Source organism: Pristiophorus japonicus, chromosome 2 (assembly GCF_044704955.1).
Source record: "Pristiophorus japonicus isolate sPriJap1 chromosome 2, sPriJap1.hap1, whole genome shotgun sequence".
Classification (NCBI taxonomy): Eukaryota; Metazoa; Chordata; class Chondrichthyes; family Pristiophoridae; genus Pristiophorus; species Pristiophorus japonicus.
This window is the reverse complement of record NC_091978.1, coordinates 224,260,312-224,277,987: the sequence shown is the minus strand read 5'-3', so window position 1 is coordinate 224,277,987 and position 17,676 is coordinate 224,260,312. Positions and strand designations below refer to the sequence as shown.

Genomic DNA, 17,676 nt, shown 5'->3' with positions numbered 1-17,676 from the left:
CTGAGTACAGTTTTGGTCTCCTTATTTAAGGAAGGATCTACTTGCATTGGAGGCAGTTCAGAGAAGGTTCACTAGGTTGATTCCGGAGATGAGGGGGCTGACTTATGAAGAACGGATGAGTAGGTTGGGCCTATACTCATTGGAGTTTCGAAGAATGAGAGGTGATCTTATTGAAACATATAAGATACTGAGGGGGCTCGACAAGGTAGATGCAGAGAGGATGTTTCCACTCGAGAGAATCCTGAACTAGGGAACATCGTTTAAGAATAAAGGGTCGCCCATTTAGAACTGAGATGAGGAGGAATTTTTTCTCTGAGTTGTAAATCTGTGGAATTCTCTGCCCCAGAGAGCTGCGGAGGCATGGTCATTGAACATATTTACGGTGGAAATACAGATTTCTGATAGATAAGTGATTATGGGGAGCGGGCAGGGAAATGGAGCTGAGCCCAAGATCAGATCAGCTATGATTTTATTAAATGGCGGAGATGGCTCAAGGGGCCGAATGGTCGTCTCCTGTTCCAAATTCTTATATTTTTATGCCATGCGGCTCTTTCCTGCATTGCCCCAAGTGCTTTATTGTTTTCCTTATTTCTCTTGGCCAGAACTGGACATGGTACTCGGTGCAATCTGACCAGCACCATATAAAGTTTGACTATGGCATCATCTACTTTGTATTTGTCTGTTTTGGCTATATAACTCAACATTCTATTGGCTTTGCTGGTTGCTGTATATTAGTTGGACATGTTGAGTCTACTAAGGCTCTTGGGTCTCTCTTTCAACTTTATCTCTAGCTATTTCAATACCATTCATGGAGTATGTAGGGCACTCATTTTCCTTCTTATGTGCAGTACTTTACATTTGTCCACGCTAAATTTCATCTACCGTTGTTTTGCTCACTGATATTCTGTCTAACCCATTTGTAATTTCTGAGTTGCCTCTTTTGATTCCACTATCCCTGCTAGTTTGGTATCATCTGCAGATTTGATCAATTTACATTGCTCCACGCAAATGCTTTCCTCTCAACATTCAGAATTAGCACCATCCTTGTCTTCACAGGTTTTGCTTTTATGAAAAAGTTTTCCTTTGTTTCAATTTATTGCAGGTTTTATTATAAATTGAATCAATGTCAACCAAGTTGGTTTGTGGTGTTTGGGTTATGTTCCCAATACTGAAGCAGCAATACTTTACACACAGAATACATTAAGAATTGTAGAATGCAACAGCACGAGAGAGACTTAGAACAGTTACAGCAACAAAACAAACTGGCTGGGAACACCTAGACATTTGCAGTAGTCTGGATGCAGACCAGGATCTGCCATTTGAGTACCCCTCATGTACAATTTACCCTATCATGGACTCTCTCCCACTTGTATAACCTTCTGAGGGAACATCCGCATAATTAATCCCGGATTCCCAAAGGTAATATTGAAACACCAGAATATTTATCCCTGCATCTCTGCTGTACTACCCATGACAGTTGCTTTCCATATGCGATAACCACTCCTCTCCAAGCCCCATAGGATAACAACAACTTGCATTTATATAGTGCCTTTAATATAGAAAACATGTCCCAAGATGCTTAAAGAAAAAAAAATGAATGCCAAGTCAAAGGAGAAGATATTAGGATGGGTGACCAAACGCATGGTTAAATAATTTTAAGGAGGGCCTTAACAGAGGGAAGTTTTTACGGGGGGGGGGGCGGGGGAGCGGCAGAATTCCAGAGCATTGGGCCGAGGTAGAGCTTTTTTTTTCCCTCAAGGATGCACGCAGGCAAAATGGATTTGGAAAGGTTTAGGGAGTCGTCGATGAGGGGTACATGGAAGTGGTCGGAAATAGCCATGGGAGAAGAGAGGCTGTGGGAAATGGCAAAGACAAGAGATTATATGGAGACAGATATTTAGGGAGAACAAGAGAGCAATCCAATCAGAGGAGAGAAGGCATGGGGAGCTGATGAGAAATCCGAGGATAAGGAGACAATTATTTCGACGGTTGAGGTGGATATTTCAGCACAAGATACTTGCCGTGGGTCAATGAGGATTTTAAAATAGGGAGGGGTGGAGCAAGGTGAGGTGCTCAGCAGAGAAGGTGCCAAAGGAATAGGGAAAGAGACCAAGGTGTGACTTGGTAAAAAGGGGCTCACTGTAATAAGGATCAAGATGGTGACACCCATGTGCCAAGTTTCAGTCAAAGTTAGCATGTCAATGCAATCATGCACAATAAGGTCGTGGAAAGCAACAACTGTCATTTATGTAACCACAATGTAACACCACTGTATTACTATGTACACTCAACCTAGATACACACCTTGACCGCAAGGGGTGAACTTGTGGGAGACACTCCTTACCTGATCACAGGTATAAAAAGGGAGGTCCCACACAGGGTCATCATCTTTGGAGTCCTATAAGTAAAGAGTTACGGTCACCTTGTCCCCAGAATGTGCCTCGTGTGGTTTCATACTGTAGATTAAGGACTTTACAACAACCATGTTACTCTGGAGGCAATTATTGTGTCTTGTGGAGTATTTGATCTTTTTAGTCTATTCCTATTAGATTCGGAACATGATCTGGATATTTATCCATGATCTGGATATTTAATGAACACAGTATCAAGCTCTTTTGCTCAGTGTCTGTTCCACATATCTGCTGCTTTGTGGGAAAATATTTCTTCTAAATTCTGGTCTCACTTGGGATTTGTTAATATTGAATCTCTTCCTGTGCTCACAGTCTAAGTCAAATAGATGTCTTGCCAATTAGTCTTTTGAAAATACGGGCTGTGCCACCCCCCCCCCCACCCCCAAAATCTTCTTTTCTACCAGTAAAAGTTCAACTCTGTGGGCTAAACTTTCAACTTCGGGGCATAAAACAGACGGTATCGGATCTGCTGCATGTTGTATACATCGCCTGATTTTTTTTTTCTTCTTCCCATTGTGTGGGATGTATGACAGGCAGCTAATCCTCTACTGCCTATGAATCACTGCTCATAAAACCCCGAGGTCCAAGAATCCCATTCCTGAGTGCTGCCCTTTATAAGACTACCCTGGAACTACCTTTGGAAAAACCCTGGTCTACATTTTATAACAGTAAACTATAAAAAAAATTCTGCTGCACCGATGATTAAATTAAAGATGCATTTCCTCTTGCAGAATAAACATTGGTGAGGTAGAGAGTTTATTTAGTAACGGAACAGTTGTGGAATCCTTTACAGTGGAACAATAAAATAGCTAAAATGTACACTTTTGTTTTAGCTGAAAGGGAGCAATCTCTAAGAAATAGCATACAAAATAAATGGGAGGAGTACATCGGACATCTGCTCAGCTCTGACACTTGGTCTGATGTTTAGCATAATCCCAACACAGTGGTTTATGACATAAACTGACTGACAACTTGTGAACATTTTGCCTCTCTCGTCTGTTCTCACTAAAGCAGAGCTAGATGGGATTAGCAGTCTTGAAGACTTCTTGGAAATGAAGTGTCTTGGGTGAATCTCTAAATCAAAATTTGGCAGTTCTGATGAGAATGCCTTCTGTTTTGGAGGTGCAATATTACTATTTCATAAATTGTTCAGGTCATTGGAATGCAAAATGATGATTCCCAGCTGTAAGATGAAGAATGCATGAAATATACTGGATCTAATGTTTTCTCTCCACATTTTTGCTCGTCAGGCAAAGATCATGTGTTCATCAATATGTAAATGTATTGGCTGTAAAAATTTTGAGGAGAGCCCTGAGCGGAAGACCCTAATGCACTTGGCAGATGCCGCAGAAGTGCGTGTCCAGCAACAGACCGCTGCGAAAACAAAGCTTTCATCACAGATCTCCGATCTACTCACCAGAACAACGCCAGCAGTTACGAGTGGAGGAGGAAAGTAGGTGACTCACTCTTCCAGAGCTTGGGACCTGGATCAGAGTTCAGACTATAGCTAAAAATACCATTGCTTCAAGGTTTTTAGATGAAAATAGAATATTTTTATCTTATCACATTTACTTGGTCTCCCCATAATTTTTTAAAATGTTTTATATTCTTTTAACTAAAGGATTTTTGGAGTTGCAAACTACTGTCCCATCTCCAAATCCCCATTTTCTCTCGAGTTGTTGGAATATGTTGTCATGTTCCAATGTTGTCCATCTTTCAACTTCTCCATGTTTGAATCAGGTTTCCACCTCTGTCACAGCACTGAAACGGCCTTATCCAGTCACAGATAATATTCTTTATGACTGTGATGCATTATCCTTCCTCACCCTCCTTGACCTCTCTGCAACCTTCAACACAGTCAACCACACTATCTTCCTCCATTTTCCAGTGTGTCGACCCCCACTTGGTTCTACTCGCAGCTATCCGAGCATAGCCAAAGCATCTGCAGCAATGGCTTCTCTTTCCACCCCAGGACTATTGCATGCAGCATACCCCAAGGATCTACTCATGGCCCCCTCTTCCTCATCTACATAAACTCATAGAAATTTACAACACAGAAGGAGGCCATTCAGCCCATCATGTCTGTGTTGGCCGAAAAGAGCTATCCAGCCTATTCGTACTTTCCAGATCTTGGTCCGTAGCCTTGTAGGTTATGGCACTTCAAGTGCATATCCAAGTACGTTTTAAATGTGATGAGGGTTTCTGCCTCTACCAACCTTTCAGGCAGTGAGTTCCAGACTCCCACAACCCTCTGGATGAAAAAAGTTCTCAACTCCCCTCTAATCCTTCGACCAATTACTTTAACTCTATGCCCCCTAGCTATTGACCCCTCTGTTAAGGGAAATAGGTCCTTCTTCTCCACCCTATTTAGGCCCCTCATAATTCTATATACCTCAATCAGATTTTCTCTCAGTCTCCTCTGTTCCAAAGAAATCAACCCTAGCTTATCCTATTTTTCCTCGTAGCTAAAATTCACCAGCCCTGGCAACATCCTCTTAAATCTCCTCTGTACCCTTTCTAGTGCAATCACATCTTTCCTGAAATGTGGTGCCCAGAACTGTACGCAGTACGCTAGCTGTGGCCTAACTAGTGTTTATACAGTTCAAGCACAGCCTCCCTGCTCTTATTGTCTATGCCTCAGCTAATAAAGGAAAGTATCCCGTATGCCTTCTTAACCACCTTATGTACCTGTCCTGCTACGTTCAGGGTTCTGTGGACATGCACTCCAAAGTCACTTTGTTACTCCACACTTCTCAGTATCCTACCATTGTGTATTCCCTTGCTTTGTTAGCCCTCCCCAAATGTATTACCTCTCATTTCTCCAGATTGAATTCCATTTGCCACTTTTCTGTCCACCTGACCAGTCTATTGATATCTTCCTGAAGTCTCCACCTTTCTTCCTCACTATCAACCACACGGTCAATTTTTGTATCTTCTGCAAACTTCTTAAGATAGAAACATAGAAAATAGGTGCAGGAGTAGGCCATTCGAGCCTGCAGCATCATTCAATAAGATCATGGCTGATCATTCACCTCAGTACCCCTTTCCTGCTTTCTCTCCATACCGCTTGATCCCTTTAGCGGTAAGGGCCATATCTAACTCCCTCTTGAATATATCCAATGAACTGGCATCAACAACTCTGCGGTAGAGAATTCCACAAGTTAACAACTCTGATTGAAGAAGTTTCTTCTCATCTTGGTCCTAAATGGCTTACCTTCCTCTCATTCATCTAAATTTCAGTGAATACAGGCCCAGTCGATCCAGTCTCTCCTCATATGTCAGTCCTGCCATCTCTGGAATCAGTCTGGTGAACCTTTGCTGCACTCCCTCAATATCAAGAACGTCCTTCCTCAGATTAGGAGACAAAAACCGAACACAATATTCCAGGTGAAGCCTCACCAAGGCCCTGTACAACTGCAATGTGACCTCCCTGCTCCGATATTCAAATCCCCTAGCTATAAAAGGCCAACATACCATTTGCCTTCTTCACCGCCTGTTGTATCTGCATGCCAACTTTCAATGACTGATATACCATGACACCCAGGTCTCGTTGCACCTCTCCTTTTCCTAATCTGCCGCCATTCAGATAATATTCTACCTTCGTGTTTTTGCCCCCAAAGTGGAGAACCTCACATTTATCCACATTATACTGCATCTGCCATGCATTTGCCCACTCATCTAACCTGTCCAAATCACCCTGCAGCCTCTTAGTGTCCTCCTCGCAGCTCACACCGCAACCCAGCTTAGTGTCATCTGCAAACTTGGAGATATTACACTCAATTCCTTCATCTAAATCATTAATGTATATTGTAAATAGCTGGGGCCCCAGCACTGAGCCCTGTGGCATCCCACTAGTCACTGCCTGCCATTCTGAAAAGGACCTGTTTATCCCGACTCTCTGCTTCCTGTCTGCCAACCAGTTCTCAATCCACGTCAGTACATTACCCCAATACCATATGCTTTAATTTTGCACACCAATCACTTGTGTGGGACCTTGTCAAAAGCCTTTTGAAAATCCAAATACTGTATATCCACTGGTTCTCCCTTGTTCTCTCTACTAGTTACATCCCCAAAAAATTCCAGAAGATTTGTCGAGCATGATTTCCCTTTCATAAATCTTTGCTGACTTGGACCGATCCTGTCACTACTTTCCATCTTTAATAATTGATTCCAATATTTTCCCCACTACTGATGTCAGGCTAACCGGTCTATAATTACCCATTTTCTCTCTCCCTCCTTTTTTAAAAAGTGATGTTACATTAGCTACCTTCCAGTCCATAGGAACTGATCCAGAGTCGATAGACTGTTGGAAAATGATCACCAATGCATCCACTATTTCTAGGGCCACTTCCTTTAGTATTCTGGGATGCAGACTATCAGGCCCCGGGGATTTATCGGCCTTCAATCCCATCAATTTTTCTAACACAATTTCCCACCTAATAAGAATTTCCTTCAGTTCGTCCTTCTCACTCGATCCTCGGTCCCCTAGTATTTCCGGAAGGTTATTTGTGTCTTCCTTCGTGAAGACAGAACCAAAGTATTTGTTCAACTGGTCTGCCATTTCTTTGTTCCCCATTATAAATTCACCTGAATCTGACTGCAAGGGACCTATGTTTGTCTTCACTAATCTTTTTTTCTTCACATATCTATAGAAGCTTTTGCAGTCAGTTTTTATGTTCCCAGCAAGCTTCCTCTCATACTCTATTTTCCCCCTTCTAATTAAACCCTTTGTCCTCCTCTGTTGAATTCTAAATTTCTCCCAGTCCTCAGGTTTGCTGCTTTTTCTAGCCAATTTATGTCTCTTCCTTGGATTTAACACTACCTTAATTTCCCTTGTTAGTCACGGTTGAGCCACCTTCCCCGTTTTATTTTTACTCCAGACAAGGATGTACAATTGTTGAAGTTCATCCATGTGATCTTTAAATGTTTGCCATTGCCTATCCACTGTCAACCCTTTAAGTATTATTTGCCGGTCTATTCTAGCCAATTCACGTCTCATACCATCGAAGTTAGCTTTCCTTAAGTTCAGGACCCTAGTCTCTGAATTAACTGTGTCACTCTCCATCTTAATAAAGAATTCTACCATATTATGGTCACTCTTCCCCAAGGGGCCTCACACAACAAGATTGCTAATTAGTCCTTTTTCATTACACATCACCCAGTTTAGGATGGCCAGCCCTCTAGTTGGTTCCTCGACATATTGGTCCAGAAAACCATCCCTAATACACTCCAGGAAATCCTCCTCCTCCACCGTATTGCTACCAGTTTGGTTAGCCCAATCTATATGTAGATTAAAGTTGCCCATGATAACTGCTGTACCTTTATTGCACGCATCCCTAATTTCTTGTTTGATGGTGTCCCCAACCTCACTACTACTGTTTGGTGGTCTGTACACAACTCCCACTCGCGTTTTCTGCCCTTTGGTATTCTGCAGCTCCACCCATAGATTCCACATCATCCAAGCTAATGTCCTTCCTTACTATTGCGTTAATTTCCTCTTTAACCAGCAACGCTACCCCACTTCCTTTTCCTTTCTGTCTATCCTTCCTGACTGTTGAATATCCCTGGATGTTGAGTTCCGAGACTTGGTCACCCTGGAGCCATGTCTGCATGATGCCATTTATATCATATTCATTAATTGCTGCCTGTGCAGTTAATTCATCCACCTTATTACGAATACTCTTCGCATTGAGGCACAGAGCCTTCAGGCTTGTCTTTTGAACACACTTTGCCCCTTTAGAATTTTGCTGTAATGTGGCCCTTTTTGAATTTTGCCTTGGGTTTCTCTGCCCTCCACTTTTACTTTTCCTTCTTTTTATCTTTTGCTTCTGCCCCAATTCTACTTCCCTCTGTCTCCCTGCATAAGTTCTCATCCCCCTGCCATATTAGTTTAACCCCTCCCCAACAACACTCGCAAACACTCCCCCTAGGACATTGGTTTCGGTCCTGCCCAGGTGCAGACTGTCCGGTTTGTACTGGTCCCACCTCCCCCAGAACCGGTTCCAATGTCCCAGGAATTTGAATCCCTCCCTTCTGCACCACTTCTCAAGCCACATATTGATCTGAGTTATCCTGCAATTCCTACTCTGACTAGCACGTGGCACTGGTAGCAATCCTGAGATTACTACCTTTGAGGTCCTACTTTTTAATTTAACTCCTAGCTCCCTAAATTCAGTTTGTAGGACCTCATCCCGTATTTTACTTATATGCACCACGACAACTGACTGTTCACCCTCCCCTTCCAAAATGTCCTGCAGCCGCTCTGAGACATCCTTGACCCGTGCACCAGGGAGGCAACATACCATCCTGGAGTCTCGGTTGCGGCCGCAAAATCGTCTTTTCTATTCCCCTTACAATAGACTCCCCTACCACTATAGCTCTCCCACTCTTTTTCCTGCCCTCTTGTGCAGCAGAGCCACCCATGGTGTCATGGACTTGGCTGCTGCTGCCCTCCCCTGATGAGTTATCCCCCCCCCGCAACAGTACCCAAAACAGTGGAGGGGGATGACCGCAGGGGACCTTTGCACTACCTTCCTTCCACTGCTCTTCCTGTTGGTCACCCATTCCCTATCTGTTTGTGTAACCTTTACCTGCAATATGACCAACTCACTAAACATGCTATTCGCGGCATCCTCAACATCGCGGATGCTCCAGAGTGAATTCACCCACAGCTCCAGTGTCGCAATGCAGTCTGTCAGGAGCTGCAGCAGGATACACTTCTCACACATGTCGTCGCCAGGGACACTGGAAGCGTCCCTGAGTTCCCACATAGCACAGGAGGAGCATGACACGTGTCTGAGCTCTACTGCCATGACTTAACCCCTAGATTAACTTAATTTGGCAACAACCATGATAAAAGGTTACCTACTGATAAAGGAAAAGAACAAGAAAAACTACTCGCCAATCACTTACCCCCTTGGCTATGCCGTCACCCTTTGATTTCTTTCTACTTTTCTACTCCCTGCAGCAGCACTTTTAAAAAATTTGTCTGCATATTTGCTGCTCTTTCTTTATAGTTATCCTCTTGCTCTTTATGTATTTATAAAACATCTGTGGGTTTTCCTTGATTTTTACTTGCCAATATTTTTTCATGCTCTCTTTGCTTTCCTAATTTCCTTTTTAATTTCACCCCTGCACTTTATATACTCCTAGGTTTTCTGCAGTATTTAGCTCTCGTTATCTGACATAAGCTTCCCTTTTTTGCCTTACTCTACCCCATATGCCACATAACATCCAGGGTGCTCTAGATTTGGGAGTCCCACCCTTTTTTCTTTGTGGGAACATATATGGTCTGAACCCTCACTATCTCCTCCTTGAATGCCCCCCACTTCTCTGACACTGATTTACCTTCAAGTAGCTGTTTCCAGTCCACTTTTGCTAAATTACATCTCAGCTTAGTGAAATTGACCTTTCCCTAATCGAGAACTTTTACTCCTGATCTCTTTGTCCTTTTCCATAACTACGCTAAATCTTACTGGATTATGATCATTAGCACCAAAATGCTCTTCCACTGATGCCCCTTCCAGCTGTCCAGCTTCATTCCTTAAAACTAAGTCCAGAACCAACCCCTCTCTTGTTGGGCTTGCTACGTACTGGCTAAAAAAGGTCTCAATGCATTTTAAGAATTCTACGCCCTCTATACCTTTCACACTGATTCTATCCCAGTTAATATTGGGGTAGTTGAAATCCCCTACTATTACTGCCCTATTGCTTTTGCACTTCTCAGAAATTAGTTTACATATTTGCTCTTCTTTCTCCCTCTGACTATTTTGAGGTCTTTAGTTACACTCCCAGCAGTATGATTGCCCCTTTTTTGTTCTTCAGTTCAACCCATATGGCCTCATTTGATCCTTCTAATATATCCCCCCTCACAGCTGTAATTGTTTCTTTAACAAATATTGCAACCCTTTTTCCTTTTTTATCCCCCTCTTTTTATCGCATCTGAAAATCTTGTGACCAGGTATGTTGAGCTGCCATCCCTGTCCTTCTTTCAACCATGTTCAGTAATAGCTATGATATCATACTGAGGTTTTGGGACTGGTTTGGGAGGAGATGGTACTTGTATAAGCTGGATGGATTGTACCTCAACAGGGCCAGGACAAATATCTTCACTGGGAGGTTTCCTAGTGCTGTTGGGTAGCGTTTAAACTAGCTTGGCAGGGGGATGGGAACCTGAGCGCAGATTCAGAAGGTAGAGAAGCAAAGCTGGAATGGAAGGTAGTAAATTATTAAGTGAGTATGGAAGGCAGAGGAAACAAAGTCTAGAAAACAGACAACAAAGGTGTTTGGCAGTGCTTAATGGTATATACTTCAATGCAGCGAGTCTAGTGAATAAGGAAAATATCATGAAACACAAAAGGTTCGTATGCAGGTACAGCAAGTGATCAGGAAGGCCAATGGAATGTTGGCCTTTATTGCAAAGGGGATGGAGTATAAAAGCAGGGAAGTCTTGCTGCAGTTATACAGGGTATTGGTGAGGCCAGACATAGAATACTGCGTGCAGTTTTGGTTTCCGTATTTATGAAAGGATATACTTGCTTTGGAGGCAGTTCAGAGAAGGTTCATTTCGGTTGATTCCAGAGATGAGGGGGTTGACTTATTTGGAAAGGTTAAGTAGGTTGGGCCTCTACTGATTGGAGACTCCTGGAGTCACTCCTGCGGCTGCATAAACACCTTTCTGTTCCCCTAAATATTGAATCCACTATCACAATTGCTTTTCTGACTTTCCACCACCCCTCCCCACCCCCCCCAGTACAGCTGAGCCCCACCCATGGTTCCATAGACTTAGCTCTAGCTGTACTCCCCAGAGGAGCCATTGCCCTCACCAGAATTCAGAACAGGAAGGCAAGATGCACTCAGGGTGGGGGGGTCGGGGGGCTGTACTCCTGCGCTACCTGCCTGTTCCTGGTGCTGCCCTTTGGCAACATCATCCGCAGGCATGGGGTCTGCTTCTACATGTATGCTGGCGACACCCAACTCTACTCCTCCACCACCTCTCTCGACCCATCCACTGCCTCAGTGTTCTCAGATTGTCGCACAATTTCCTCCAGCAAAACATTGGGAAGGCTGAAATCATCATCTTTGGTACCCACCACAGACTCTCTTTTTTGCTTCTCCCTGGCCACTGCCTCTGGCTGGACCTGTTTGAAACCTGGGCATGCTATTGGACCCTGAGCTGCCTGCATATTATCATCATCGCAAAGACTGTCTCTGTCCCTACTTCAGTCCATATACTGCTGAATCCCTCATCTATGCTGTCGTCACCTCCAGACTCGATTATTCCTTGGCTGACCTCATATCCTCTACCCTCCATAACTTCAGTTCATCTAAAACTCTGCTGCCCATATTCTATCCTGCACCAAGTTTTCAGTTACCTATCACCTCTTCCTCATTGACCTACATTTGCTGTTGGTCCTCAAATCCCATAAATTTTAAATGTACAATCTTGTATTTAAAACTCTTCGTGGCTTTGCCCCTGCCTATCTCTATAACCTCCTCCAACCCTACAACACCCACTCCCCCTCAACCTCTACATTTCTAGCCTTTTGTGTATTGCCACTCCTTGCTACATCATTGGTGGTTATATCTTCAGCTGCTTTGGTACCACACTCTGGAATTCCCTGCCGAAGCTTCTACACCTCGTTCTTCTCATTTCAAACCTTCCATAAAGCCCACCTTTTTGACCAAGTCTTGATTAATCTTCCTAAAATCACCTTTAGCTGGGTGTCCATTTATTGATGACATCTCTGAAGTGCCTTAGAATGTTTCTCCAACGTTAAAGGCATTATATCAATGCAAGTTATAAGTCATCCTCGACTCTGAGGGACCGGCTAAGAAGTAGTAGTATTCTGGATTTATTTTGGAGAAAATCAACTATATTCTTGTTTGAGTGTTGTTTTTATTACTTTCCTGTTTTATTCATGGAATTGCAGTCTCTTCAGTCCAGTTTAGAATATTGTTAAACTGGAAGTAATGCTTTTTATTGATTCCTGTTTAATCACAAAATTTCAACATAGTTGAAAAGATTTGTCAATTGATGAGCATCAGCTGACTTCCATATGTCCTCCTGCTTTCCTCCCCCCACTCCTATACACAACATATACTTGCTTCTTAGCTTATTTTATTCCATTTATCTGGGTTAGATTTAAACTTGTATTGCACATTGGACAGGAGCATATTTTTTGCTTTTAGATGTGCTAATCAGACCCTTATAATGTTCGCATGGTACATTAGAATTTTTTAGTTGTCACAGTCTGTTGTGATCATTCAGATATACTTGTCAAGTCATGATTACTAATAATAAACCTTGCTTTTCTAATTGATTATGCTGATCAGTTTAGTGCTACAATTTTGATTATTTGCATAACATAAAATGTTTCATGTCACTAGCAGTGATTTGAATGCAGTGTAGAGGGATCTTTATTCTGTATCTAACCCGAGCAGTACCAACCCTGTGAGTGTGTAGCGGGAGCTTTACCCTGGATCTAACTTGTGTTGTACATGCCCTGGGAGTGTTTGATGGAACAGTGTAGAGGGAGCTTTACTCTGTATCTGATCTGTGGTTTACCTGCCCTGTAAAGACTGTAGAGGGATGTATTCGGGGCCCAGGGGAGGTGCGAGTTAGGGGCCCAGGGGCAGCACGGGCCAGCCCACACTGCGATATGTGTGCGCAATAGGTCCGTGCAGCAGAGCTGGTCTCCAGTCGTCTTGGGTAACCCTTGCCACTGGACCAAGACCTAGCTCTGTCAAGCTCGTGTGGTGGCTGGTGTGTTACGGCCACCACACGTTAAAATAATTCATGCACAGACATCTTCCATCCTTCAGGATGTATTTCGGGTCATTCATTATTACACCTGTGAATTCGTCCTTTTATGGCGTGGAAGCAAGTCATCCTCGTTTCGAGGGACTGCCTATGATGATGAATACGGTTCACTGTAATCTTTCAGTTCTTGATATGTAAAGGGTGTTGAATAGCTTTATGTATAAAGTGAGAGAGAGATTAAATTAAGTGCAATAAAACCACAGTTTGTACAATATTGGCAGAGAGTAGTGTGCTGCTCAACTGTTGAACAGACATTCACTTTCAGTATTTTACAATCTAGCCGAAGTCAGTTAACTTCACACAATCCCAAGATTAAACCCAAGGCTTTCCTGGTCTAATATGGCTTAGACTTGCATCATTTTCACATTGAGCCATTATGGAAACATTCTACTTTAATTTGATTATTGATCTAAGTTCATAATTAACCTCAAATATTAGTTTTATGCAAAAATTAACTTTTTAAGAGCCATCATTGTGGATAGGCACTTGTGTATAAAGATTTTGTTTAATTCTCCCTCCCAAAAAACATCAGTAGCAAACCTTTTTGAATTTGACATGTATTTACCAGAATGATGAAGGTTCCTGCAGTGCTCCAGGTCCTGCAGTGGCAGGTTCACTCAAGGTTCCTCTCTGCACTCTGGCATCTCGAATGATTAAGGTAGACAAATGAACCTTGATTGGATTGAGAAAGTTCCAGAAATACTGCAAGAAATCCATAACCCCAACAGTCACTTAGTCCCTTTGCCACCCAAAAAAATCCAGAAAGAATGAAGTGATTTCCCCTGGATGTTGGGTGTAGTGAGACAACAAACCTATTTATAAGGAGCATAATATATTTTATAATTTGACCACACCGCCTAATGGACAGAGGAAATCTTGCCTATGGTTCTTCTAACTAAAATGTAAAAACTGCCATTTTGTTCACTCTTTTTCTGGCTTTTAATTGTCATATTTTTTTTCAGGTTGCCATTCACATTTGTGACAAAAGAAGTGGCAGAGGCAACTTGTGAGTGTCTTCTGGCACAAGCCGAGGAAGCAGAGAAGAATAGCCAGACAAAAGCTGTCACTGAATGCATGATTCTGGAGGAATTTGGGCGCTGTTTAATGCAGATTATAAACTCAGCGGGAAAAGCTAAAGGAGATGCCTGTGCTCTGAGTTGCTAATCCATTTGTGCTCCACCATGGGAGTTGAACAGGAAGAATCATATGGGAAAACTCGGTTGAGAGTTTTTTTTTTAAAGAAAAAACCGAAGAGTTTTGGGCTTGCCATGATGTTTTATAGCTGTATGGTTAGCGAAGATTTTCAATAAGTCATATTATTTCTTCTTGGCAGACTTTCTGTGCATTGTCTAACTGAGGTGCCTTTTTTAAACTTAAAATGCTTAGAATGCAGAGTAAGTAGATTTTATGATGTAAAATCATTGTGTGAATATGCAAAACCCTCATGAAGGAGACACTGTTTTGATGCTGGTGGTGACATTTTATATATTTTGCATCCCTCTATGCAAGGCTGCTTTCCCTTTGTTGACCTTCTTTCTCCCAGGATGTCATGAGCACCTTGGGCATTCTATCCCCTCAATGATGAGTATCTTTTCGCTTGAGATACAAACTGTCTCTGAATCGACAGTGGAAGATTTGAGTACTGTACCTTCAATTAAACATACCCTAGAAGAGCACTATGAGGATCAAGTTTTTGACATAATGACTCTGTTTTAAAAATGTAACAGAGCCTGAGGGTGGAAATAAGATTTTGCCTGGCTGAAAATCTTTGCATTACATATGTCCTTCCTTGTTAATGTAAATGTACCCATCGCTCCTTTTGGAATACATCATCAATGATTGAGTTACTTGGTCCACAGCACATGAAAATCTGTTAACCTACTGTGTACTACTAATTGATAGACTACAATGGTGCTTTATCATACTCATGAGCAATTGAAATATGCGCCTTATGTCAGGAATTACAGAATTCATCTATGTAGGTACTATTGGTTATCAGCGCTCTTGACCTGCTGACCATTTTGAAAACTTTGCCAGCATATATCCACCTCTCAACAAGGCTGCCAATTATTAAGACCACAGTAGAGTGGAGAGAGATGGCTTTTCTGCTCCTCCCACATTAAGTTCCTTATTTTGGCCATTTTTGCCATGGAGAGCTGCCATTCAAAGGCAAAGACACTTTCCTGCCAAAAAGGGAAAATCAGAGTAAGGAGCCATCCCTGGGCCAATACAAACAGTATTGGTAGAGGCCTAGAAGCAACTTCTCTACTATGAATGGAGATCAGGAAAGGGGGACAATATGCTACAACGGTGAAATCTTTTATCTTTCCAAAATAAAGTCGTCAGAGGAACACAATTTTGTCGCACATGGATCATCTAGCATTGTGACAACACAATTTTTTAGGGTAAGTATATTTTTATGTTATGTAAAAGCATATTTGCACGACCTTTTTCTAAGTGTTCTGTTCAATGAAAATGCAACAACCATTTCAAAGATTGTAAAATAGAGGTAGGAAACTAAGTGAAATTGTTTATCTCTATGAACATGTCATAATATCCATTAACTGTGACAGTGCAATATGCAAAACTCAAGTCACACTTTATTTTAATCATAAACTTTTTTGTAAAATGTGGACAAAACTGGCTATTTACTTTTTTTAAATTTGACAAAATTCCACAGTATCCCAATACTTTTTTTTTTAAGTGCTTTCGAAAGTATTGCTACATGGTTCCCCTACATGATATGCAGCTGTAGAAAGACATATTGAAAGTGTTGCTTGTCTGACCTCAAAATTGGACAGTCTGCTTCATAAAACTTGGTACCACCAGTGTTCATTGTCATAATCTTCACAAACCTTTTTGTTAACTACTGCTATTTTCATATAACTTAAGGAATAGCCTGTTAATATACTGAAAGACAGAGGTTTTTCAAATGTATTTTTACAGAATGTTAATTAAAATCCATACCTGCCTTAGATTAATTATTCTGAGCGAGTGATGGTGTATAAAATGTGAATTAATAGCTAACTGGCTTCTCAAGCGTGTACTTTATCGGGTTTCAAGTGGGGATATGCGTAGTCTTTCTCTGCTGTATCATTAATTGAAATGCTATACTAATTTGTATATATTCTGTTAATTTAGTCTCCAGCTGTATTATGTGTATTTAAAAGTATACAAAAATACTTTGGTTATCTAAATGGAATTCGGACTACATGTGTAGATTGTGAAAATAGTGTGGCTATTGCTGTGGGTGTTTTTTCTGGCATTAATTTGAAGATGTTGTTTTCATACCTTTTCATTTTGTGTATAATATTTTTTCTTTTTTCACCCCAGTTAAGTACAATGCAAGAAGCTTTTTGTAATAATCCAAATATTAAATGGATTAACTGCCTCCTGTATCACCTCTGAAAGCAGAAGTATGCTTTATTTATATTAACTTCAGTTAAATCCATTTGTATAGACCTGTATTTAATGCGAACTAGGGAGGCTATGATGGATCGGTAATATTGTTTGTGATTTTTTTTTTAAATGTGGTCATTTTATGACTCCTTAACCTGGCAGCCAGATCAGTGAACATCAATGCTTGAATGGATAATTTAAATAAGCTCTCCAGAAACCAGCCATCACATTTGGATATTTCAGATGCAAGCTACATGATGCCCATTTTCAAATTAACGTTGTAAAGCAAAATCTGTCCTTTGTACTGTTTATGGAGGTCCTAGTAATATAGCTTGCTCAAATATATTCTCGAATTGTTAACTGCATTTTAATCAGTTAATTTTGGGAGGATTCGACATGGCACACATGATTACTCGTAGAGATTCCTTGTATTGCTGTCATTTACACAGCTAGATGAGCCCCGCATAGACAGATTCAAGATAAATGAAGTAATGTTCTGGATGACAGCGAACTGGCAGCGTTCGCCGTCGTTCCACCATTGAAACTGACCGCAACTTCAGGATTTAGTGCATGCACAGGCAGAAATCCCGAAGTTGCGGTCTGTCATTCACTGCTTCGACACAGAGCTGGCAATCAGTGTAATCATTCAAATCAGGGAAACTGACTAAAACTTTGGCTCTTCTGTCGTAATTACGCTGTTAAATTCCCCATTAAAGGTAAGACTCAAAGGGATTAGGTGTAACTAGGGTTTTAACAGCATATTGACTGCTAAACAAAGGTTATGGCCCTGAAAAACTAATTTTAATTTTGTGCAGTGTGAAATTTTATCCATTTTAATAAAAATTAAAATTAAGGAACTTAAAAAAAATTTTTTTTTAAGTTTGTTCATCTTTATTTCAGATTTGCTCTTTTTCCATGTGAGAGCCCCAATCTTTGTTTCGCACTCTAACATTTTTTCAAAGTTAGAATTTTAAGAGCTTACCCACTTGTTCGCTATCTGAGCATTCTGCGTTTTGATTGGCTGCTTAGAAAACTTGTTGGCAT

The 17,676-nt window shown here is 41.5% G+C and overlaps 1 protein-coding gene across 6 annotated transcripts in view; it reads left to right on the top strand.

Annotated features, from left to right (window-relative positions):
- The window catches only part of lin54 (lin-54 DREAM MuvB core complex component), a 143,836-nt gene that overhangs the window by 120,834 nt on the left and 5,326 nt on the right, over window positions 1-17,676 (top strand). For 5 of the 6 annotated variants that reach the window (XM_070871016.1, XM_070871017.1, XM_070871013.1 and 2 more), the window contains 2 exons: window positions 3,662-3,864; window positions 14,196-17,443. In XM_070871016.1, coding sequence (XP_070727117.1) covers window positions 3,662-3,864; window positions 14,196-14,397 — 405 coding nt within the window. In that variant the 3' untranslated portion in view covers window positions 14,398-17,443. Of the gene's footprint in view, window positions 1-3,661; window positions 3,865-14,195; window positions 17,444-17,676 lie in introns of those variants that run through there. The other variant, XR_011589887.1, reaches the window with a different exon arrangement.